Source organism: Mytilus galloprovincialis, chromosome 6, assembly GCF_965363235.1.
Source record: "Mytilus galloprovincialis chromosome 6, xbMytGall1.hap1.1, whole genome shotgun sequence".
NCBI classification, from domain to species: domain Eukaryota; kingdom Metazoa; phylum Mollusca; class Bivalvia; order Mytilida; family Mytilidae; genus Mytilus; species Mytilus galloprovincialis.
This window is the reverse complement of record NC_134843.1, coordinates 777745-805017: the sequence shown is the minus strand read 5'-3', so window position 1 is coordinate 805017 and position 27273 is coordinate 777745. Positions and strand designations below refer to the sequence as shown.

The window sequence follows — 27273 nt, the reverse complement described above, 5'->3', positions numbered from 1 at the left end:
TGTCTCGACATCAACAGTATCAAAATGAGTGCATCACTGTTTTTAGAGGAAAAGATAAGAGTTACATATTTATTTATCAACTCCTCAACTAGCATATATTCTACAATAATCTATAGTTGATTCCAACATCAAGTCACTGAAGTTTATATTCAAAATTCATGAATACGACATCGAAATAACAGAATTTTAAAGTGGAAATGAAGGTAGCACAATGTTGCTACATAATAAATTAGAGCTTTTAAAGACCAGCTGACATTCTACCTAATAATAGTTTGTTAATTAAAGTCCAACTGTACAGAATGATAATTTTATCAACACTTATGCATACATGTTCTTTCACTAAATATTCTAAATTTGGTGACTATGTGGAACGCATCTATCCCATCGAGCTAGAGATAAAGGATACTACAGATACAGTTAAGTCGGCCTCATATCTTGACTTACATCTAGAAATTGACAATGAGGGTCGGTTGAAAACAAAACTTTACGACAAAAGAGATGATTTCAGCTTTCCAATTGTGAACTTTCCATTTCTAAGTAGCAACATTCCAGCAGCACCTGCATACGGGGTAAATATCTCCCAATTGATACGATGGCTAAAAATGAAAAAGACAAACAAACAATAGTACACAAGACACATCATAGAAAACTACAGAATAAACAACACGAACCCCACCTAAACTAGGGTCGATCACAGGTGCTCCGGAAGGGTAAGCAGATCCTGCTCTAGATGTGGCACACGTTGTGTTGCTTATATGGTAACAAATCCGGAAAATAGTCTTATTCGGTAGGTTACATTCATGAAAGGGAAGGGGATTGTATTTACGACGTAAGGAACATATCCGATATCATTTGTGAAACGGTTATTCCATAACGGTCAACCAACTCATGATGGCGTCCGTAAAATTTACGAAGGGATGATTTCAACTTCACCATTTGGAACTCTTGGTTTAATAGCTTACTTGAGCAGCAACCCTCTATCAAGATAATCATGAAAGGAAATGCAAGCACGGGAATATCTTTGGACACATTTAAAGGTACAGCGCGGAGATAATTGAAAGAACGAACTATCAATATGCCAGGGGACTACAGTCAAGTCAGGGAAATACAAATGTCATCAATAACAAATTTCGACGGTCATCAACACAACAAATCTACACCGAGACACAAAAAGGACAAAGACCAATAGAGAAACAGTATACAAACCCCAACATAGATTACTAAAGATAGAGCTGAACGACATCCAACAAAACATGGGGTGCCGTGTTGTCTCAGATGCTGATATAAAGCAGATAAATGGAAAATGATAAAAACCTTAATTTTGGAATCATCTGGAAATAACGTAAAAATGCAAACACCAAAAGATAAAAAGACACTACCTATACCCTAACGATATGTAGACCCTCAAGAAGATGTTAAAAAAAAAATTCAAAATTCATGGGGACAAACAGCAGTATATTAAATGAAACTTGACAGGAAATTAAACGATTGGTTAATAAGGAAGTGACTAACGCAAACTATACCTTTACCCAAACCTTATAGAGGAGAACTCTTAACCATCTTGGAAATGCAACAAAAAGTCCCACCAGCAAGGAATTCCATCTATACTAACCAAAGAAAACAAAGTTGAAGGCCCCAACTTTATTATGATAAGACAAGTAAACAAAAATGTACAATATTGATTATTGCCAAAGCGATTGGTACATTCAATATTCCCTCAAAGAATGGTTAAATAACCTGTTATTAAACAGTTTGAGCTCGCTTCTTTAAGCAATCTATAAATATATAGAACCACACCAGCTGAGTGTCAAAACTTATCCACAACCTTTGAATTACGAAAGTTCAATCTAATGTGATTTTAATTTATAGGTCGTTCTTACTCGTTTAATGAGTGTTCTTGCATTTATTTGTACTGTATTCTTGTTTCTTAATGTTGTCATTTAAACGGTATTTTTAGATTGTCATATAAGCAAGAGGATTTGAAAAGCAACGTAAACAAATCTAAAAAAAAAAACGACGACATGTCCTTGGGAAAACATGAAAGCTATGCAACTTAACTTTTAAAATGACAAATAGACATCATGATTTTTTTTTATCGAAAATGTATTTGATAAAGGCAACAGTAGTATACCGCTGTTCAAAATTCATGAATCGATAGAGAAAAAGACAAATCCGGGTTACAAGCTAAAACTGAGGGAAACGTATCAAATATAAGAGAACTACGACACAACAGAGACACAACACCGAAACGTAACACACATAGAAACGAACTATAATTTACAATGGCCATTTTCCTGACTTGTTACAGGGTATTTTATGACAAAATGCTGGGTTGAACCTGGTTTTGTGGCATGCCAAACCTCCCGCTTTAATGGCAGTGTTAATTATAACATTAAAATGACAACATTACACGACAGGGTTACAATAAATAAACAGATAAATGGGAGAAAATATAGGACAGGGAAACAAACGAATAATAGCCATCAAAAGGTAACAGGTTAAAAAATGTTTTTATACGCCAGACGCGCGCTACGTCCACACAAACTCAGATGTAAAAAGTTTGAAAGCCATAACAAATACAAAGTTGGAGATCGCCGAGGACCAAAAGTTCCAAAAAGTTGTGAGGCCAGGGTTATCTGCCTGGGACAAAAACATTATTATCAAGAATAATACATATAAAAAAGAAGATGGGGTATGATTGCCAATGAGACAACTGTCCAAAAGAGACCAAAATGACACATTAACAACTATAGGTCACCGTACGGCCTTCAACAATGAGCAAAGATCATACCGCATAGTCAGCTATAATAGGCCCCGATATGACAATTCAAACGAGAAAACTAACGGCCTTAATTATTTATAAAAAAAAATGAATGAAAAACAAATATGTATCACATAACCAAACAACAACCACTGAATTATATTACAGGCTCCTGACTTGGGACAGGCACATACATAAATAATGTGGCGGGGTTAAACCTGTTAGCGGGATCACAACCCTCCCCTAACATGGTGATATAACAGTACAACATAAGAACGAACTATAACCAGATGATCCACAGGGCGCAGCTTTATACGACCGCAGAGGTCGAACTCTGAACAGTTTGGGCAAGTATGGACACTACATTTTAGCTTGATACAGCTCTGAATTTGGATTGTGATCAAATAGTTGACACAACATAGGTTTCTGACACAGAATGAATGTGGTCTAAGAACTTAAACTTAAAAACTTAAAAATTTTAAATTGGGCATTTACCTATTATGGTCCTATATCCACAATCTAAACACATGGTTAGATTCAGCATACTGAAGAACCCCATATATTCAATTTTTGTGGAAATCAAATAATGTTCAATTTTTGACCCTTTGGACCTTAATGTAGACCAATTTTGAAAATGGGACAATATTTCTTGCTTTGTAATGACAAACCTCAATCTAACACAATAAAATGTCTATATTTAGTTTGGACAAAGATACATCGTATAGATCAACCAATTCGTGATGGTGTCCGTAAAATTTACGGAGTGTCATTTTTAATCTGTCCTCCTCATAACTTTGTTGGAGCAGTTTCTGCGTTAGGAGTAAACTCCTGTATATGAAGTCCGTATAGTGCGAACATGCACGAGAATAACGTATTTATTGAGATATGTAAACACCATACGAAGGGGCAGAGGGTGTGTTACTGTTGAGAAATGGGAAAATGATAATTGGGAAGTTGAAATCGTCCCGTTTATTATAGATTTTTGTGTGAAGTCGTCCATCTGTGTCAATATTGAGGAAAACATCAAGGTATGAAGCAGTCCTTCTAGTATCAGTAGTATCCTTAATTTCAAGTTCATTGGGATATATGAGATGCAAGTATTGGCTGAAATATGAGTTATTCAGTGATAGGACATCATCAAGTCCCAGGAAAGTGAAATTTTAGAATTTGACACAGTGCCACACGCTCTTAAGAAAAGGAAAGTGAAATTTTAGAATTTGACACAGTGCCACACGCTCTTAAGAAAACTTCGCCATGAACACGAAGTAAAAAAATGTGAAAATTAAAATTACAATAGAAATAGTTAAAATGCTGAACTCCGTTGAAAAATCAAAAAGCAAAGTCCCTAATCAATGGCAAAATCAAAAGCTCAAACATCAAACGAGTGGATAACAACTGAGATTAGGCTGTACTTTAGGTGTTCCTTAGTTAACAGTCATTTGTCTGTTTCGTATCCATATTACAGACAAAGCTAATATAACGATGTTACTTACAGACAACTGCTTAAGCTATATTGATTTCCTCGAAGTTCATTATTTTTGTGATTTTACTTTTTTATTTATTAAAAACTAATTCGTCCTCTTCAATATAAAACTAATAAGACAGTAGTACCTTTATTTACATCTCTTACAAACATTTGATAAGACACCCAGAAAATCAACACATAAACTAGAGGTTCTAAAGAGCCTGTGTCGCTCACCTTGGTCTATGTGCATATCCAAAACACTCCAAAACTAAAGACGAAAATATAATTTTTGATAAAACGATCTGTTTTGTTAATCTTGTATTGCTGATCATTTAGTCTGTTTAGTTTCTTTCCTTCTTCTGTAGGTTTGGCTCAAAACACAAAAAATCCTTATTAGGGCTGGACAATTACTCCTATAAAGAGTGACAGCTTACTAGTAATTACTTCGGTGCTGGCATGATTTATAACAAGCTTCTCTTAAAGTTGTCCTTTTATAAATTTTGAAATTATAAAGAAACTAAGGTGTCTACTCATTCAGGCAAAGTTGGCCTATGATGAATCATACTAGCTCTCCAATTGTTTCAGCTCTTATAAATTATTGGCCATCAAATATTTGGCTTAGAGCGTTCCTGATGATGGTTATTACATTTAATCTTTAAGGTAAAAGTCTAAAATGCAAAAAAAAGTGGTAAAAGGGCAATATCTCTAATAAGAGGTTGGCTGACGATTTCTACGACTGAACTTGTATTTGAAGAACGTGTCTTGCTGATAATTGAATGAAATGCAATATCACACATGAACTTGCATTACATAAAACACTATTTTCTTCACTTCAGTTTAAAAACAAATTTGCCCTCACTACAATATCAATGCACATGTCCATTATATATTGCATCTCTGACCAGCTTCGTTTGGAAATGAGAATTTTTATGTGAAATTTGTGTTCAAAGATGATACCTCTGTTGACATTAGTTATTCTTTTTTAGTTTTCTATGTTGTGTTTTAAAGGCTTATGTTTCTCTTTTCGTGTTTGCCATAGAGATGTTTGTTTGTCAGAGACTGACACAAATTCTGAACATCTTTATCTTTCTCCTCTGTTACAGTGATTGATTGATTGGTGGCCAATGCTACTTTCAGTACTGCTGTGTTATTTTGTGGCGATCATCTTGAATTGGGGGAGGAAGCCTTTTTTGCTGACAGAGAACATCTAACCTGCAGTAGTTAAGCTGATAGTCCTAGTCTATTAAGATTTGAGTCTAGTACACCTTCCATTTGAAATACAAGAATGTACAAGTAACTGAACATTTGACAATTTTATGGCTTAAGGGACCCAAATATAATTACTTTCGAATGCCTGCAATATAGTGTAATTCTGTAATGTGCATCAATGCATGTATCAGTACCCTTTTTTTAGCAAACAGTAGCCTAAGACTATTTTGAAATATCAAATATAGATGAAATGACACAAGTAAAAACATAAGTTTGCAGAGGGAAACAGACAAAACACCTCTGCTATAAAAAGTACCACGAACACATTGAAAAATAAGTATAGCACAAACATTTCTCAATTAATTTTTGAAATCAAATAAAAATAAACACATTTTTAAGTTGTTTTTATTCTTTACAAATAAGTAAAGATATAACATGTATTATGTAAGCTTGTCAATTCTACTTATATACATATCTCCAGAGAGATCACATGAACTTTTGTACCTCTAATGAAGGAGAGTTCTATCACAGACACTGATAAGATCATCCATGTTTTAAATATTCATAACATGAAACCTTTGAACTGTAAAAATTGTGTGGGCTATTAAATCAGAAACTAGAGTGTTTAAATCAATACTATGGTATGTTTCTAGGGAAGAGAAAGATAGTTTATACAACTAATTGTACTACTTACCTATTCATAGGCGGATCCAGGGGGCCCTGGGGTGCCTGGGCCGCCCCTTTCGTGGGAAAAATTTGGTTGATTATATAGGGAATCATTGAAGCATGACTGGAGCGGTCCCCCCTTAGGAAAAGTTCTGGATCCGCCACTGCTATTATTCTTCTGTTTTAGTTGTAGGAGATTAGCATTCTGTCAATTTTTATATCAGAAAAGTGCAGGTCAATAAATGTATATGATGCAAATGTTACCTAGGAAAAGGGATTAAGTCAATATCAATGACTGAAATTATGCTATTCAATTATTTTTCTAGGGTTGTATTATGGTGAAAATATATTCTGTGTTATCTAATTTAAAGAACTTATGCCTTAAAATGACAAAGAGGAGGCTTCGTGTAAAGTAATTTTGATAAACAAATATTTCCATATTTCGACACATAAATTTTCCCATGTAGATGACTTATCTAATAACTCTTTGAAATTCTCAATTAGGGTGCCACTTGTGAAGTAGGAACTGCTCCACTTGGTGTGCACCTCAGTTCACGCATAATTTTTGTGGTTTTTAGGTTGCTTGGTCTTGGATTATTTTGCTAATCATAGATAAACAATCTTACAGAGTTCAGTCAATCAGGCTGATATTATTGCCAAGGTTATTCTGTACATTAAAATCATTTTGTATGCAGATTTATGACCAAGAAATCTACTTTAAACTTTCAAAATTGGGAAAGAAATAGTACACACACTAATTAGGAGTTTAAGATAAGGAATAGCGATAATATCACTGGTCTTTGGGTTTAGTCTAGTAAATGTAAGGATTTTATATCATGAATTAGTCTTCTGTATTCTATATTATTCACTTATATTTAAAAAAAAAATTGTATATTTAAAAATGGATGATCTGTGTTTTAAACAAATATTTACAATATTTACAACAGATTCACAAAAAAGTAGGAATGGTACATTACACATATCATGTTTACATATATACACTATCAATGGTACACAACACGTATGATACATATATTCATTATTTACATTAATTGAATTTCCTTTGGTCATCCAAATTTAAGTTCAGTTTTAACTTGTATTTTATGCTAAAAACAAAGTTCTTGTTAAAATTATTACAGTGTAATAACCACAAACAAAGTTGGTCAATAAGCCACCTATCAAAACCAATAACAACAACAAACACAAAATTGTTCAATATTGCAACACGTAGAAAGATAAATTTTGCTTGACAGAAACTATCTCCTCAAAATAGTCTGACTTATCAAAGTTTGAAGGGGCATGTGATAAATGAAGCTACATTTAAGACAACATATATTATAAGAAATTTGAACAGTAATACCAAATTTCATAATAAATTTCTGAATTTATTCTTTCTATACATACTTTATATTCTTAATTTAGATCAATCTTATCTGTCAATACTAATGTATGACAGAAGTGAAAATTCTTAGTCATAAACCGGGGGTTACTACTTGTTTTGTATAATATTGATTTTGTGTCTTAACTAAACAGTGAAGAAACTATATTTTATCATAATGTGTTTGTTGAAGAAGAAAAAAAAATTTAAGACCTCACACACCTCTGACACATAAAGTCTCTCCATCAACTAAAGGGCTGTTCCATTATCATGATTATAGCATACATGGGATCCAGGGAAGGTATTTTCAACTCTCATATTCTAAGAACAAAAAAACAAATAAAAAAAACCATAGATTCTGAAGGTATCTAATTTTACTAAAGCGAGATAGTCTTAAAAAACAAACAACAACAAATATTCTGAGCGCATTTCAGTTTACTAAAGGGAGATAATCTAAAAAAAAAAAACAACAACTAAAAAGTCATTCTACATTACATAGTAATCAAAATATTGCACATAAAAGAAGTGAGATCCTATTTGTTTTTAAACACATGAAAGCTAATTTAATTCTGCTTGCCAACAATAAATCTTCATGAACTACAGACCTTCAAAAAATTCTTAACATTCACATTAAATACAAGAAAAACTGAACATAAATTTGTGTATGACCCATTTTACATTTATAAAAAATATAGCACTCAAATCAAAGGGAGATAACTTTCGTTTAAAATCAGGAAAATGTTAATAAAATACACTAACCATTCTAAAACAAATGACTAACCTTTTAACATATCTCTTTACTTTATCATTAATACAAGAAGTAAAGTTTCCTATTTAACAACAGTATAAGGGACGACATCAAAAGTTCAATGAAGGATAAAAAATTTAATTCAAACAGTTTTTTCACTGACCCCCTACCCCCCTATTAACTTAGTTTGGGAAAAATTGATTGACCCATATGGATATATGTAATCTTGCAGCAGTTCAACCCCCCACCCCCAAACTATTTGATTTAAGTTTTTTATCTAAGATTGATCTTTTGATGTCGTCCCTAACATACCAAATGTAAAGTACAATGATAAAACAAGAGTATTCTCTTGGCAACCTTTTGTTTAACATGATTTTATTTTCAAGACTAACAACAAATTACTTTTAATTTCCTACATAATATATTAATGTTACAACATCCATCATTTTATTTTAAGGGAAATGGCAGCATAAGCATACATTTTTTGATTCATTATCATTTTCCCCATACTATTAAAATTATTGAAATCTTGCGTCACAAGTAATTATCAACTTTCCATAATCTTTTTTGCAAGTTATGATATGTAATTTGTAAAGTTTGTCTAGACTTACCATTTGGTGTTTGTCAATCAGACAACCAGTTATGTTGGCCAAAATTTCTGGTCAATGGTCACCTTAAATTCACAAATTAAGGCCTGAATTTCTTTCAACTTACATTTATATTCCAAACAAGTATTTCAATAACAGCATTTGTGTTTTCATATTTTAGTCAGGAGAATGATTTTAAAAATACAATTTAATATAGCGGTCAATCTAGTTATTTTACTAACCTTGTGTTTTAAATAACAATTTAATTTGCAGTAGTGTAAGATATCAACAATTAACACTATAACAAACAAACACCCTCTACAAATAACAAATATTTCTGGGGGTAACAACAGGAGATTTCATACTAGGGGTAACAAAAGGAGAAGCACTTTATACATGTTATATATATAAATATATCTATCTCTTTACACTATACATCATATTCCAGAAATATGTACACAAAATCAATTTAAAATCAGTTTTAATTGAAAAATTCTGATTGCCCATCTTCAAATAACTTTAAAGTACAGTATTTCTATCTAACTGTTTTCTACTGCACCCTCCCTCTAAACATTTCATTATAAGAATTAAACTTAACTGTAAAAAGTTTGAAAGTAACTATCGTCTGAACTCTTAATACCACTTCAACTGAATCTTGTTAAAAAATAAAACAATTGTTCAGTATAGACAGGTAACTGTAGAAGTGGTCTATATAGACAGGTTAAATTGGTGATTTCAGTTTCTGCTGCAATAGCTGTTATTATCATACTAAATTTCATAATGTTAATTGAATTATTACGAGTGATTATAATTTTCAAATATATAATACAATATTTCATCCTAAACATAATAATAATCTCAGATTTTGTTTTCATTAGACTTAAAACATTTTTCTCTTGTTCTTCATAGTTAATAATATTTCCTTTAAATGAATAATAATATTCAAACATGAAAGCTTTGAAGAAAATGCATTAAAAACATATTCTAATAACATCCAATGCATGCATATGGACACTGTATTTTGATGTATGTATTAATTACAGGGCAACTCATGATATCCTTTTTCCTTGTTCATTTCACTGTGAAATCTTAATCAAAACACTAAATTTGCATATAAAAAAAAGGTCATATCAAAATGAATATGTGTCTAATTAGTTTCAAGTTGCAGTGCCCACATTTTAATTGTGCACTAACCCCATTCAAAACCTTAACTCAGTATGTAATAGATAAACAGATAGACTATCAAACAGAAGGACAAACATAAAGACGGCAAAACCTTATCCTCCAAAGTTGTCAAAAGGTATAATAATTTCCATATGATAAATAAATATGATTAAAAAAAAACTTTTTTTTCTTTTCTAGATAATAATTCTAGCATTTCAAATAAAAAATTTGAAGTCTTATTAGCCTATATAAATAACTTATACATTAAATTACTTTCAACTAAATATTTGTTCAAATCATTGCAATATTAACTAATTCAGTCATTCCATCTAGAAAACCTCAATCTAAAAACTCCATAATCATAAACAGTTAAGATTTGAGCAACTATTTCATTGTTACATTGTCTTGAGATTTATTTGTAGAGTTTGTAATCCAAGGGCAATCGTTCTTTTTCTGATATTCTAATACAGTTAGTAATCCAAGCTAAAATATTGCTTTTCATTTTAAGACCAAACCTATAAACAGTTTGTTCTCCACTTCTGTACATATTTACAAGATTCTGATTTATATACACAACTTACAACAACTAAAATCTAAAGTAACAAATATCATATTTTAAAATTAAAATATATTTCATTCCAAAAAGGACCTGCCTTTTTGAATTCTCTCCAAATTTGCTGCCATCGTTCTGACTGGGCCTGCCCAGAGTTATCTCCCTTGACATCATTCTGACTGCCCCTGTCCCGAGTTATCTCCCCCTTGAATGCTGCCAGTACTTCCTATAGAGTTAGAATCCTCTCCTGTAGCTGCCCTCTCTACTGCTGCTGACTGAGCCATCATTTTCTGTCGGACTTCACGTATCTTTAACTGTAGACAAGTTTTGGTGGGGAATATACTTGCATGCTCTGATTGAAATGAGGCTGTTGCTTGTGCTGTAAACAAATTATATATTTAAATAAGTTATTCCAAAAGACAAAAACATCCTTAAATTAATTACTGTGGATTCATTTATTTTCGTGGGTATCAATTTTGGCAGATAAAGGAAAGCTTTTTAGTGGTTTTACTAATCTCTGCATACATATCCTATAGAAAAGGAGTGATTCGTTGAACATTTGAATTTGTCGTTACTTTTACCCATGAAAACCACAAAAATTGGTGTCCAATATTATAATGAAGAGAGATTTGGGAGATTTGGTCTGGTTTTGACAGTATCTATATTATATTTATGGTCTGTGTCATGTCAGTGTTCTAATTATCACCATAGCTATACCATAAATCTTTTATTATTGTTTTTATTGCATAACTATGAACTTAAAATATGTGGTTTCTTGTGTCAGAGGGAAAATTTAAAAGATTTATCCCCTTCTATCAAGACATTCCTTCTAAAAATGAAATGCAACAATTTTGGCAGAGATGGTTTGGAGAGGATTGTACAAGTTAGTGATCAATGGTTTATTTATGATGGCTGTTATATAAATCGATTGAAAGGTTGATAGCAAGTACTGATAGGAAGACAGTAAAGTTGAAGGTTGGTGATTATTCAAGATTAATATCCAGAACAATTAAATAAAGTTATTATATTCATAGTTGGGCACTTTAAAAATTTATTTCTTGAGCAGCACTGATTACTCGTTTCCCTAATGAGTCAGAAAAAGATACCAACCAGATGGAAACAGTCCATACTCCTCAAATAGCTGCATCACAAGTTGTCTCCTCTGATCCAAGATCCTTCTCAACGAGGAAAACTGTCCTGGAGAACTTGGTGTCTTAGGTGTCCTTGGTGATCCTAAACTAACATCACCAAACTCATCTGTAAATAAGTTATTATACAATTATATAAATAAAATATACCATCACCAAACTCATCTGTTACAAGTAAATATACAATCCTGTATACTGGTATAAAGTTAATATACCATCACATATATATCCTAAATAAACAAGAAAAAGGGATTAGCTCACACAGCCAATATTAGCTTCCAAAACAGACAATTGAAAAAAATGTAAAAGGTAATCAGAAAAAGTATCTGGTTATAACAACAACCAGATGCTTCACAGGGCGCAGCTTTATAAAACCCCAGAGGCTAACCCTGAAAAGTTTAGGCAAGTATGGACACAACATTCAAGCTTGATACAGCTCTGAATTTGGATTGTGATTAAATAGTTGACACAGCATAGGTTTCTGACACAGAATGAATGTGGTCTAATGAACTTTTTTTTGTTTTTGTTTTTGAGCAATACACCATGCTGTTGAATATCAATTCCCTCAAAAAGAGTTTGCAACAATAACTACTTATTTTAATACATCATAAAATATTAAAATATAAAATGACATACAGTCATGGTTAAAATTAATATTAATTAATAGTAACTTCTAACATGTCTAAATATAAATTTACAGCTAATCATCTCAAACAATCATCATTTCTTAATACATAATTTTCAAGCTGTTGAAATGAGGTAATCAAACATATATATAACAGTATTCTTTAAATGGAATTGGCTTACCTCCCTTACACTGCTTTTAAATTATCTAAATTGTCCTTTAACCAGAAAAACCATGTATTCCCCCTTTTTATACCCTAATTGCGAAATGATTTTTGCCATGACCCCCCCCCCCCCCCCCCCCCCCCCCACCCCCACAACCATCCCTTTATAGTAATGAAAATTGTGGAATAATTTCAGAGATTAATATACACTTAAACACAAGTTATTGGCAGAAACTACAAAAATGCTTATTTGGGCCCCTTTTTTGGCACCAAATTTCTAAACCTTTTGGACCATAACCCCCCAAATCAATCCAATCCTATTACTTGTGGTATTTAACATTGTGGTACAATTTCAGAGCAAATGAAATACTAAAACATAAGTTGATATACTGAAAGTAGAAAAATGCTTGTTTTGGGCCCCTTTTTCTAAAACAGTTGGGACCATCATCCCCAAAATTAATCCCAACCTTCCTTTTGTGGTATTGAACCTTCTTATTAAATTTCATAGTGATCCACTCACTTAAACTTAAGTTATTGTCCAGACACCAAATGTGTCTTCGGATGACGCAGACGATGACATCATACCATTATACGAACGCAAAAAATGTTTGCGGTCGTATAAAAATCTTTAGCTGTTCAATTAATCAAAAGAGTTCTTACCCGGTTTGGTCAAGACTGCAGTATCTGCTAAAGTTTCCAGATTGAAACTTTTACCAAAGAACATGTTATCATCATTAAATCTAGCACTTCTAGGTGTTCCTGTCATTGGTGTGCGAGGTGTCCCTAATGGAGTTCCTAATGGTGTTCCCATTGGTGTCCCTAAAGGTGTTCCTAATGGTGTTCCTAATGGAGTTCCTAATGGAGTTCCCATTGGTGTTCCTTCTGACTCACTGGATACTTTCTTGTAACTGGGAGATTGTCCTTCATACAGTTCTATATCTTTAGGAGTCAGTTCACCTGTAGCTGAAATAAAGAGATATAAAATACATTCTTTCTGTATAATATAAATATGTTTGTATGTTTACTAACTTTGGAGCATGCTCTGTTAGGACTCCTGCAAGGTTAAATACAATATAGCCATTTCCTGATGTCAGCACTTTTTAGGCATACCATTTTTATTTGATATATTAACAGTCATTTCATTTTCTATGATGTTAAAAATGTTCAAAATAGTTCTCTTAGTATTACTATTAAATTTAGATGTTCACAGCATTATTAATTTGTTACACCATCCCATAGTCCAGATTTCAAAGTGCAGTCCCTTGGGCCGATGTTTGTAATTTGATGGAACAGCCCTTAGTACTTCAGTTAATTAATATAATATAACAGAACAATAAACCAAATATAAAAAATTTCTTTGCTAAATATTGTAACAAGGACAAACTGTCTGTCGAAACATATAAATAGTTCTGTATATAATCTGGAAACGCCTACCTACAGAGGACTATATAAAAGTAGTCACATGACTTTCTAATGTAGTCATATGACTTTTCTAATGTAGCCACATGACTTTTCTAATGTAGTCACATGACTTTTCTAATGTAGTCACATGACTCTCCAATGAAGCCACATGACTTTTCTAATCAGGGGGGTAGCTTTCTGCCTAATTATAACCATATGACTCTGTGATATGAAATTTTTTTGATTATGCAGCTGTAACTCAAGATTACACATTTCTTACCATTTTTATAACTAATAATCATAGCCTTTGGACTTTGCAATAAAGAATAACTATCTATATGCAATATAGCAATTATATAGGTAATACTTATCATGTACTGTTTAATTCTTATTATATCCATGGGACTTTTCGGTGATATAGACCTACCTAGAGATGACACTTTTCTGCCCCTCTTCCTGTAGTTACTTATAATTCCCCTGGGACTCTGCGGTAATGGAGAAGACATATCTGTACTTTCTGGAACAAACTGTGGTAGTTGTTCAAATCTTCTGTCAAAATCAACTCTTTCTAGTACTCTGTTAAAGAAAGACATTTTCTAGAACTCTGCTGAAGAATACATATTCCTAGCATTTGTTTATTACAATGTTAAATACAATCATTTCCCACAAAAATAAACCAATAAGAAGTATAGTTTCACTTGATATTTTCCTTTTTAGATGGCACATAACACTACAGGAAAATCAGCTGAACATTTAAATTACGTTGTATAGTTCAGGAAATATTAAGCTTCTCAATGATCAAAATTGGTGTTAGTCAAACTGCTATTTGTCCAACGAAAATTTTCAGACAGTTTTTGTCATTTGGCCAAAGTAAGCATTTTGTCAAAATTTTAAGAGAACTAAAAGAGCCAAATTAACTTAAAGTAATGGTGTTTGGTACCTCCTTAAGAATTCCCCCATTTGGCTTAATATAGCTGAAATGAATGTATCTTGATTGGGTTTTCAGAATAAGAAATGGATGTTAATAAAATATAAAGATTAAGGAATGAATGGTAAAAAATATTACAAATAGAGAATATGAATAATGGGCAAAAATATTAATAAAGAAAAATGCCTAAAAAAATTAAAGAATGCAGAAATGAAGATTGCCAGTTCAGACCTTCATTTCAAGCACTAGAAATGTTAAAGGTCATTTTTGAAAGTGGCTGGGAAAATATCTGAAATCATCATTCAATTTCACATATACTTATTAATACCATGAAATGTTATTTGATAGTTTAACTCTCTACTTATGTCACTAGAAGTACTCCATAGAAATAAATAACATTTCTCATACTTATTCTGTAATAAGTTATTGGCATCGTCTCTGATGAAGAGTTGTCTCTTTGGCAACCATACCACAATTATTTGTATTTCTATATTTTTATATAATCATCCTTATTCAGTGGTTGTTGTCATTTTTAACTATTTTTGTATTATTTGAAAAATTTGGTGTAGGTGAGTGTTTCACAACTAACTTAAAGACTTAAGTCTCATATAGAGAAAACAATCTAGAATCTGATTTTTGGCAGTGAGCCTTTTATGAGCTATTGAAGTCTTCTATGAAAAAGCCAAAGGAGTCCTAACATCTGACAGAAGTTCCTAAACCTGACCCCACTACATCTTTAAGAGTTTTTGAAGTTGAACATATTTTATAGAATCTAGTCTTACGATGAAATCTGAATATTGTTGTAGATATTGCTGTCTCAAAAAGATGTACTGTAAATTCAGAAATTATAATGTGCATTTATTATTGCGATTTTGTCATTTTAGAATTTAAAGCTATTTTAAATTTAACGATTTTGAGAAAAATCCTGTTTAATTCATATAAAATAATTCAAAATGCAAGTTCAAATTATTGCGTTTGCAACTCTGTCTCATTTTTTCGCAATAATACAAACCTCGCATTAATATTTGAATTTACAGTACCTAAAATCTTATCTTATTAATAAAAACACATAATACAACAAAAAGTTTATACAGACAACGATGGAAGCTTACTTTTCCATGCCATCTAGCACTGACTTTTTGAATGTTACCCTCCTAGGACTATTGGTACTGCTGGGGGACTGTATCGAGGAGGCTTGCTGTAAAACATTAACAGGTAAGGGTGGGGGCTTGATCTTTGTCTTCTGAAATACAAATTATAACATGTAAAATGCACATCAAGTTATCTGTTTTTTTTCTTTTTAATTACCATAAAACTTTAAAATAGACATAAATAAAAAGTTCTCATTTCATGATGAAAAATTGTCAATGAAAAATTAACTCAAATAATGCTGTTAATGAATCTTGTCGTAACAAGTCTTTTTAAATGTATAAAGCTCACTAGGAATTTCTGTTTGACTTCAATGATATCAATTGATAATAGACTAACTTAAGAAGATTATCTAAATTAATGGCTTAATTCTACAATTTATCAATAAATTTTAATACAGCAAATTAAATGCTGCTGTATTTCAAATATCAAATAGTCCATAAATGTTTTGTTTAGAAATTACCCTAGGGCTTTCTGGAGGCTTGCCGTCTGCAGCTGTTGGCATGGTGGTTGTGAGTGGAGCAGGCATACATATACTAGGAGAATTACTAAACGTTACAGTTTTTGTTTCACTTGTGGGTGTAGGCTCCGGGGTCTGATCTGTCAATAGAGAGGCAGGATCAGGAGGGTCTTGTAGAGGTGTCATCTGGGTCGGTGATTTCTCCTCACTAGAATCTGTACTCCCCTTAGATGACTGGAAACAAACAACATCATTAATCATTACATATATCTTGGTAGACCCCTTAAATATAGGTGTATCCCTTTGAGTGGGAATAATTTACAATAGCATCAAAGATGATAGTTGTGAATTGAGTTTAAATGGTAAGATTAAAGGTACAGCCAACAACTGTTCTTTACCAAAACTATAGTCAATGGGGTCATTGGTAAGTACATTCTGTAGAGTGCAACATAAATAAACAGTACACACATAACTATGTGGTCATTATAAACTGAACATAAATCAAATCAACTGTCATGACAAGAAATTTGATTTTAAAAAGGAATGGGGAAGGATTTACCTGTTGTAGATAAATACATTATTCTCAACTTTTCATGCTTATTTTTTATAATACATGTTATGACAAATCTTTTAAGCATTGAGATTTTATCATTAGTTATATGCCTGCCATTTTGTTTCTGATATTCATGAATTGTTTGACTGTTATTTATGTGTTATCATCTTATTTATCTAATTACCCCATGGAAATCTACAGAATGCATAACAAAAGAAACTTGAGTGACTAATAATCAGATACAATGATCTATGTTTAGTTTTCTATGTATGTAACACACTGTATAAACTTCCTTCTCTGAACCTTAAACATAGAAAACTTACGTCTACAAAACATTTTTATCTCTTACTTTTCTCTCTTTCCTTATGCCACCTTGTTCAACAAGCTCTTTGTATTTCTTTCCTTTACATGCCCTCTGTGGCTTTATATCTGAATTTTGTAATAACTCTTCTTTTTTATCATAGATCTGATCTCTGACCTCTGAAGGTTCAGAGGTCAAGACAAGAGGTGAAGGTCTTGTAGGTTTATGCTGCATGCCATACTGCTGTGTTCTGCCGTACTGCTGGACAGGCGAGAGTCTTGGACTCTGTACATGTGAATTCATCCGTGAGGCTGGAAACAAATAATACAAAAACTTATCATTTATGGTTAATTCACAAATTTTGCATGCAATAATAATTGTGATTTTTTAAAGAATGGACTTCAGTACATTTATTATTACTTCACTAGAGTGGGGCGCTCATATTCGCCATGGACACAATTTCGCCGTTTTATGATTTTGAGGTGTAAAAACTTCAAAGGATGGTTGAAATGGAAGAAATATGCCGTTAAATTATATTTTTATAACAAATATGATTATTTTTGAAAATGAAACTAAAGGAGTAAGTTCGGTAAGGGCCATATTTGGCCCCAATTATAAAGTTCATAGTTACAATGTAATACATGTTTAAAGTTGCCCTAAAGACATGTTAGAAAGTTAAACAGAACTTTTTTTGTCAAAGTTTAATTCTAACACGTTGATTTTTACATCCCAAAAATGTCAAGATAAGGGATTTTGGTGAAATGTGACAAAATCAGCTAGATTTCAACCAAATAAAGAACCAGGAAACATAGAGCGCAGGCGTCTACAAGCTTAAGATTCAAATAAGACATGATAAATGTCTTCACAAACATTATTTTAAAAGATCTTTATTGTCGACGTATGCGCTCTATGTTTCCTGTCCAATAATCTATGGAAATTCTACCATATTCGTTGAGTACAACTTGTGACGTCATAATGAAACGCAGAAACGTAAAATTTTCAACAAAATGGGTTATATCCTAGCTAGTCAATGTATTAGCTATAATTTATCGTGATATTGGTCGATAAATACGAATTTTAAATTTACGCTAAAAAAGGGGGCCATTTTGGGACTTTATCGAACATACTCCTTTCGGCACTTACGGCAAAGGACCGAAAAATGGACAACGATTTTCAGCCAATTTCCTGAATGAAAAAAACGATTTCAAAGAAGCATTCCTTAGTAATTCTTTGACTGATTGCCCTAAATTTCAGTTTTTTACACCTTTCAAATGTCAGCTATTCGTCTATAATGAAATTTATTTGATAAGTATTGTTTAAAGCTGCAGTTATTTGGTTTTAAATAGATATGTAAAAACGGCGAATATGTGTCCCCTGTTGACAAAAAAATAGGAAATTTCATACACCCTTTAATTCAACTTTTCAGATGATTTTACTCAAAACAAACACGTTTTCAAGCTAAAAATATTTTGCATTTGAAGTTATCTTCATATAGAAATATCTGTATACTTCAAAAACATAAAGACCTAAACATAAACTGAAGAAAACATGGAAAGATATGGCGAAAATTATCACCCCACTCTACGTGTCAACAGTATTGTGTAAGAAATATTTAATTAATATAGACAAGTAATGATCAAAGAACTACCAGATGAAAATAAGTGTATAATTGTAAGACATAATAGTGTCCTGTGGAAAAGTGTCCATGTGAACAGTTTTTCATTGAAATTTGGTATTTAATAATGTCCATTGCCATGGAATGGTGTCCCTCAAAGAAACAGATTTTTACTGCCAACAATATGAAATAGTGTCCACTCACAGGACAAATTTTCATAGTAGTTGCTATTAAATTGTGTCCGTGAAGGGAAGTAATACAGAGGTCATCACAAAGTTTTATTACACTTGAATTTAAACAAATAAATAAAAGATGGAAGTAAATATAGAGAAATTTAAGTTCTAAGAACAACTCTATTTATTATGTCAGAGAAGAAGGCAATAGAAAATACATCATGTCCATTGCCACGAAATACTGTCTCCTAAGTGGACAGCATTTTACAGCAACAGTTGTGAAATATGGTCCATCTGCAGAACAAATTTTCGTACACAATGTTATTAAATTGTGTCCTCCAAGGAAAATAAAACTGAACAGCATCTGTTACTTATTTGAGTTTGAATTATACATGTATGTAATTATATTAAAAGATATAGATATGAAGATAAGAATGGTATGAGTGCCAATGAGACAATTTTTATGTCAAAGTAACAATTAATTCAAGTTTGTAATTAAAGTTAAAATGCTTCCAGTATTAACAAGGCAATGGATATCATTTACCCGGTAATACTTTAATCATATCAAAAAATGCCCTGGTGGAAACAATATTCTGTGAAAAAACTGCCCACCTGGACAACATTATGGTAGTATATAATGTCCATGGTCAGAGACACTTTTTCATACCTGAGGACATGTTTTCATAGGAAATTGTGTCCAGGACACATTTAAATTAGTAAATGTTGTCAAAATGTGTCCGGTGGACATTTTTTCATGGAGGACATTATTAAATCCTACATAATCTTGACCTCCTGTGTCATTCAGATTGATTGGATTTATTCGTTTCGAACATAAAGTAGAACTTTTATTTCTCTCCCTAAAACAAACCTGGAATGGTGGTGGTAACTTGTAAACTTTCTGTGGCAACAGGAATAGTGGCAATGGTGGCCTTTATCTTGTGAGATTTCTGATTGCCACCCGAGATGTAACCTATATCTCCTTTGGCCTCAGTGGTCATTGTATTGGGTGACTTGAAAGTCCCTGGAAAAACAAAATTAAATATTAATATTCCTCGGTGGTCAATGAATTGGGTGACTAAGATATTGCCATTCAAAGTGTTGTATTTTTGTAGATGGGTTTGTGTGCTTGTTACTTACTATGGCCTAGGCAGACAGTAACCAAACCTAATTCCTCTCTTAAGGTGGTACCCAACACTTTTAACTAAAATTAATTTGGCTCGTTTAATTTTCTTAAAATTTTGACAAAGTATTTACTTTGACCCTTTTACAAAAATATAAAAATTTCAAAAAATTTGAACCAACCGTTTTAAAAAAATTACACTGGTTATATAGCAGTTTGCCAAACACTTATTTTGATCATTGAGAAGCTTGATATTCCCTTAACAACACAACGTAATTAAAACGTCGGGCTGATTTTACAGAGTTATCTCCCTGTAGTGTTAGGTACCACCTTAAGGAAAATGATATAAATGAAGAGAGTGGTCACAACTTACATGGATTCAATATACAACTATGAACTTCAAAGTTATTAATCCTCTGTTTGTTTACATATTTCATAATCTATTATTGTATACACATTGCTTAGAGTTAAATGCTTAGAGTTTCAGGTAAATATAGATTCTACCACTGCATCGAGTGTGATACTATATTTATCCACTAGAGACAGTTAAATTTTCAAATTTAAAACGCAAGGCTTGCCAAGCGTTTTAAATATTTAAAATTTAACTGTCAATAGTGGATAAATATTGTATTACACAAGATGTGGTGGTAGAATCTGTTTCTCTAATGTTTTTCAAACAATATGTAGACAAACGTATTCCTTTTTTTTGAATGATCTGTAAAACATGTGTTTTTTCTTTGTGACGTCATCAGGCATGGTCGCCTTTTTTCATGCCGTCACAATAGGAAATTCAGAGGAAAGCAAGAAAACTCGACGTCATAATCGGATTTTAACCAATGAAGAACTGAGATCAAACAAACCACATGTTGATTAATTTTTTATTATACAATTGGTGCAGAAAGGGATAAATTGACGAAGAATTAGAGAAAAATAAATATTTTGTTACTTTACCTTGATATTGACTCTGAGGTGGACTTTGAACTGTCTGTTGTTGTGTGATAGGTTTGGGGGCTATATTATGTTGGCTAACCCCTGGACTTGGTGCCGGTGATCTCGTTGCCTGAGGCTGTATCAACACTTGTTGCACTGCTCCTTGTGAACCTAGAAACAGTCAGATCTTTCAATGTAATGAAGATTGCCATACATTGTTTTAAGTTCCATTCAAAAAATTTATACCGATACCTCACACATAATATCACATATAAAAACATGTACAACAAGAATGTGTCCTCAGTACACGAATGCCCCACTCGCACTTTCATTTTCTATGTTCAGTGGACCGTGACATTGGGGTAAAAACTCTAATTTGGCATTAAAATTAGAAAGATCATATCATAGGGAACATGTGTACTAAGTTTGAAGTTGATTGGACTTCAACTTCATCAAAAACTACCTTGACCAAAAACGTTAACCTGAAGCAGGACAGACGGACGAACGGACAGACGGACGGACAGACGAACGAACGCACAGACCAGAAAACATAATGCCCCTCTATTATCGTAGGTGGGGCATAAAAATAATTAAGTACAGAAGATATGCAAAGAAGCTAACTTGAAGAAGGCAGTTTTGTGTGTAGTGTACAGTTTTATGTTTTAGTATGTTCAGGTTTCAAGCCAAATTGTGTTTATAAATAACTGCTATGACCTTTACTATGAACTAATTCACCTTCAATAAACAGAAGGTCTCTCCATAAAATGTACAATATTTATAGTGTATATTGGTCTCTGTGACTAGAACCATTGACACAAAGATTAACCATAGGTCAATTGCTGACTTATTCTTACCAAAGGTTGTATGATGACTTATAATTGCTAGCATCCTGATGATTTCAACTCTGATGTATATAGTTATCTCATCTCCTTATTTATATAACATTGTTTATTGTTTCTAGTGTACCATGTGACTCACCTTGTTGTATAGATCCAACGTATGCATATGCAGGAGAACTGATACTCTTCGATACAGGAGAGGGAGATCCTGCTACCATGGTAACATTGTTTATTGTTTGCACAGTATCATGTGATCTGAAATTAGAATAAACATCACCATTAAAAACTGTGTGAATTATTTCATTTCCCTTTCAGAAAAATATATCTTATTTTGTCAATTTGAATGAAACAGTGTGCACAAGTCTAAGACAAGTTTACGAGATACAAAAAATATTAGAAGAATTATTGTAAAGTAATTACACAGAAAAGAAAGTTGATTTTAGAATATCACAAATTTGAATTACTGAAGATTTAAGAAAGCTGTGTGGTTTATTCAATGAAACAGCAACTCCCCCCCCCCCCCCCCCCCAACAAAAAAAATTTTTTTTTTTTTTTTTTAAAAGACAACAGAATTTTCTTCAGTAATACGGTGCTGTGGTACTTACTTAGGAGTAGAAGTCAACAGTATTTTCTGTTGTGTTGATGGCTGCTGGAATATTTGTTGTTGTGTTCCTTGCTGTATCTGTATATGTGTTGGTAAGGACTGATGAGTATGTAGTGCTTGCTGTTGTTGGAGAGCCCCAAGGGAGACTACTGGCTGAGCTAAGGATACTGTTGTCAAGGGTGATGCCATCACATTAGCAACACCTTGATTAAGAGCTGGGAACTGTGTGAGAACAGTCTGTTGTTTATTGGCCATGGTATTCAGTAAGATGGGTGAATTGAGATTAGGGTTTGGAGACATGAGATTTGCCTGTTGATAAACTTTCCCTTGTTGTCCTACTAATCTCAGTCCAGTTGTTCCTGATGCAATTTGAAATTTACCAGCCTGTGCTGAATGTGGGGATGGTGAATGTTGAGGAAGTGGAGACTGGTTCCCTGTAAATGTCAACTGAATATTACTTTGCTGTACTGGTGTCCCTGGCAGAGCCATCTGTAAAATATTCTGAACTTTGCCTCCACCAGAAGGAGCCACCCTGACTGAGGGCAGGATATATTGAAGTTGTGCAGGTTGTAGATTTGCCTGAGTGAATGCCTGATGTTGTTGATACTGAGATGTCTGCACAGTAAGAGGTGCTGCCATCTGTTGCTGGGTTGTTTTGAGTACAACGTTTGTAAGAACAGTCTGTGGAGCTACACTCTGTGTAGGTGTGTGTGGCTGTTGAGCTAGGTGATTCTGTGGAGGGGCAATGTTACGTAACGTTGTGATATATCCTCCTCCCATACTAGTCTGTATAGCTGATGTTTTAGGCATTGCAGAGTTCAGGATGGTCATGCCATACTGCTGATTGGAAGGTTGTAAGACTATGGTACCATTGTTCTGTGAATTTTGATAAAGAGCTTGTTGTTGCTGTAGGTTCATCCCAGAAAGGGTTGTAGGTTTTAACATGGCTCCCTGCTGCATTGACACAATAGGCTTAGAGGCTATCGGTACTGGAGTTGAGATGGGTTTACCCATGGTTGAAAAAGTAGAGGCTACCGTACTGATGGCATAATGAGCATTAGTTAAATACGCCTGGTTAGAATTAACGATTTGTATATTACTGGAGGTGACAGGGAACATATTATTACTGTTGACACCCATCGTTACATTCTGATGTAAGGGAGCAGGTTTCCCTCTCATTTTTTGCGATGTTTTCCTCATCATTGCTCCTTGCCCATTTTGATCACCAAGTATCGTTTCTGTATTAGAAGACATTAAGATTTGTTCATTAGGCTTTGTTGTCATTGTTATATTGTGAATTTTCATCTGCCCCATTTTGACAGTTGGATGCTGGGTAATTTGAATGCGAGAGTTTTGCTTTAATTCCTGCATACTACCAATAGACATATTACGATTGGGCTTCACTTTGGCACGGAAAACTGCCCCGGTTGGTTGAAAACTAGAACCAACACTTGAAGGACGTGGAATTAGTTGCTCCACATCCACATTACCCACTGTCCTTGTTGGAGTTTTAACCGGAGATTCAGGTATTTTGCGTATAGGAGTCGGACGGTATGTGATGTCTGCAGGATTGATATGCTTAACAGGTGAAAATCGTTGCTGTGGAAAGGCTTTGTTTTCAATGAGGTTGTCTTCTTCTGTTTGACTGTCAGTTTCACTATCAGATACATGTTCCTTACAAATAAGGTCACTAGCCTCATTCTCACTTTCATTACCTTCAGCTGGAAAGACATAAAATTTTGTATTATTAGTTAAATAATGTAGTTTGTTTTGCTTTATGTAAAATGTAATGTTTTAAACCTCATCAAATATTATTTTGGTTTTATCTCTTATTTACCTTGACTGTATAGTGTTGAGTTATTTTTCCCTTTCCATTTCAAAATTATTTAAATTGTATGCATAAAACAGTCATAAAAGCAAAACTACTACAGAAATATTTGTAAAAACCTCATTGATTATTTGATTCAGTTATTCAAACTGTTTTTTAAACATAATATTGTATTTTACATTAAACATAAATTTTATTCAGTAAAATTACCCTCTTTGTTCGATTCATCTATGACCATTCTTTCATCATCACTGACTGGTTCCTCTTGGTCCTGTTGTCTGGTAACAGATTGGTACCGTGGGCGTGGCCTAGGTAGATGTTGTGGCTGCATCATTGGTTGAGGGGGATGATTATTGTCCTCAGATTGATGGTAATCCTGCTCACCAAATGTTTGAGACAACTGTCTTTTTAATGCCTGTCAAAGATAAGTATATTCTCATCACTCAAGTCAATAATGATACTGAAGCTATGGATTGAGCTATCACATTAGGACCCAGCTTTCAAATCTAAGAACTATAAACTATATTTTGAGATCTCTTCATTGTAATATTCAATGCAGCAATTTCATGTCTGTGTTCTGCTGGGCTGATTAGGCTGGATGAATGCAGTAACCCAAGAAATAAAAACAATATTTGAAGATCTTCCCTCTCAAAGAACTAAATTTAATAACTGGGATCTCCCCTTTTAATTATTTACCATAGCAAATTTTTGTCCAGTTTCTGAGTCTGATTTGGCAGGAAGAAAACAGTAGTTAAATTGACAACTGGTTATATATCAAGATATCTTATTTACCTAAGTAAATTTCTGTTTGACTAAGGGAAAAAGATTGTTTTGATGATTTTACCTCAGCAAATTTCTGTCTATCCTCTCCCGTCTGACTTGCTGGAAAGAATGCAGATCTTGTATCTCCGTCCTGTGGCACTGCTGATAAACTTTGAGATCTCCCCCTTTTTATTTCAAACAATGACAATTCTTTATTGAGGTCTTCATCATCTGCCATATCCACATCAGGTAAACCTTCTACTGTCTCTTCTGAAAAATGTTGACAAATGTTAAAGTTTTTAAATATGTTTACGGTTACTGTGTATTTATTTTTTTGTGGGTACCAATTTTTCTTGGATTGAGGAAAACTTACATATTCATGGATATTCACTTTGTGTTTTTGCCGAAGTCTGCAGTTTATAGAAAATTTGTTTTTGGTACAACATTTAATACATTGGTTCACCTATCCCCACGAAATCCACAAGAATGTGTATCCACCCAATACTAGTGAATCCACAAGAATGTGTATCTACCCAATAATAGTGAATCCACAAGAATGTGTATCCAACCAATACTAGTGAATCCACAAGAATGTGTATCTACCCAAAACTAGTGAATCCACAAGAATGTGTATCCACCCAATACTAGTGAATCCACAAGAATGTGTATCTACCCAATACTAGTGAATCCACAAGAATGTGTATCCACCCAATACTAGTGAATCCACAAGAATGTGTATCCACCCAATACTAGTGAATCCACAAGAATGTGTATTTATCCAATACTAGTGAGTCCACAAGAATGTGTATCCACCCAATACTAGTGAATCCACAAGAATGTGTATCCATCCAATACTAGTGAATCCACAAGAATGTGTATCCACCCAATACTAGTGAATCCACAGTAGTTCTACACAAGCAAACCAAATAATAGTGGAAATTATCCTTTGTAATCTCCAGGTGTTCTAAGGCTTCTATTTTTCAATTACATTCTACTAATAAGTACCTTTTTTCTTCAGTTTCCCCTTATCAGTTCACTTTCAGACGTGTAGTAATCTGGAAGTCTATTTATTTTCATTATTCATAAGGTCATACAACACAGTTCATTTTATTTAAGATGTTTACCTTCTTCAAAGACATCATCATCAATACGACTTGCACTACTACGCTGTTTTAACTTCTCAGCAATCGTACTCGACTTTTTACGCTCCCTTGAACACCACTTCCAGTCGGGATGAGCTTTAAAGTGGGCCTCTTTCACCTACAAATTGTAATAAGACCATATCAGAAATGAATCAGAACAGACAAGTATGTTTAAGACCTTTGAAATTAGCCCTTTTTACTGCAATTAAAGAAAGTGCTAGGCTTTTGTAGAAGAAGACCAACATCTTGCAGCCCTTTAATTTAAGCCTCTTTGATTGATCTGGCTTTAAAGTTGATCAATATCTTAGTTGAGACAAGACAGGAACCAGTCATTACTTATTGATAAATTTGTCGGTGGGTATAATTCAGAGGCATATTCGGGATATAAAAATGTGAGTGTAAGGTGTGTAAATCAGGGTTTTTATATTCAATCTTCCCTTGTTATTAATACCAGTTGAACGACACAACTTAAATAAAAGTGTACATCTTCAACATTATTAGTATTAACAATAATATCATCTTCTGTACTTCAAAATGGATTTCAATAAGAGTTTTCTAATGTAATAGGGTAACTCTTATTCTATCTCCTTTTTTTCTGTAGCCTACCAACAATTATTTCTAAAGTAACTCTCCTTCAGTTTTTGAACAAAATATAAATATCATGGTGGATTGTTACCTGGTAAGCTAGATCGTGATATTTTTGTTTCTCTTTTGGTCCTAAGGCATACCACCACTCTCCCAGAATTTTACTAACAGTTCTGTTGTCTTGATTAGGGTGCCTCTGGTGAACTAAATGTCTGTGACGCTTGCTAAATATCATGAAGGCATTCATTGGTCTTCTGATATGGTCTTTGTCTTTGGTCTATAAAACATAATATATAGTTTTAAACGTTGGTTCTTATTAAAACATAATATATAGTTTTAAACGTTGGATCTTATTCTACTTTATGAAGACAAAAAGGATACAGTTATATTGCTGTTTTAATTAATTCTTTGCAAGG

General features: G+C 33.2%; 1 protein-coding gene across 2 annotated transcripts in view; it reads right to left on the bottom strand.

The window, feature by feature from the left end:
- Window positions 1-5822: 5822 nt before the first annotated feature.
- Window positions 5823-27273, bottom strand: part of LOC143078653 (uncharacterized) — a 36039-nt gene continuing 14588 nt past the window's right edge. Inside the window, exons 7-21 of one of the 2 annotated variants that reach the window (XM_076253523.1) lie at window positions 26949-27134; window positions 26255-26390; window positions 25213-25400; window positions 24579-24783; window positions 22542-24261; window positions 22076-22191; window positions 21119-21268; window positions 19916-20068; window positions 17308-17570; window positions 16409-16639; window positions 15909-16039; window positions 14296-14444; window positions 13128-13430; window positions 11642-11788; window positions 5823-10910 (exon numbers count right to left, since the gene is read on the bottom strand). In XM_076253523.1, coding sequence (XP_076109638.1) covers window positions 10702-10910; window positions 11642-11788; window positions 13128-13430; window positions 14296-14444; window positions 15909-16039; window positions 16409-16639; window positions 17308-17570; window positions 19916-20068; window positions 21119-21268; window positions 22076-22191; window positions 22542-24261; window positions 24579-24783; window positions 25213-25400; window positions 26255-26390; window positions 26949-27134 — 4287 coding nt within the window. In that variant the 3' untranslated portion in view covers window positions 5823-10701. The remainder of the gene's footprint in view (window positions 10911-11641; window positions 11789-13127; window positions 13431-14295; window positions 14445-15908; window positions 16040-16408; window positions 16640-17307; window positions 17571-19915; window positions 20069-21118; window positions 21269-22075; window positions 22192-22541; window positions 24262-24578; window positions 24784-25212; window positions 25401-26254; window positions 26391-26948; window positions 27135-27273) is intronic. The other variant, XM_076253524.1, reaches the window with a different exon arrangement.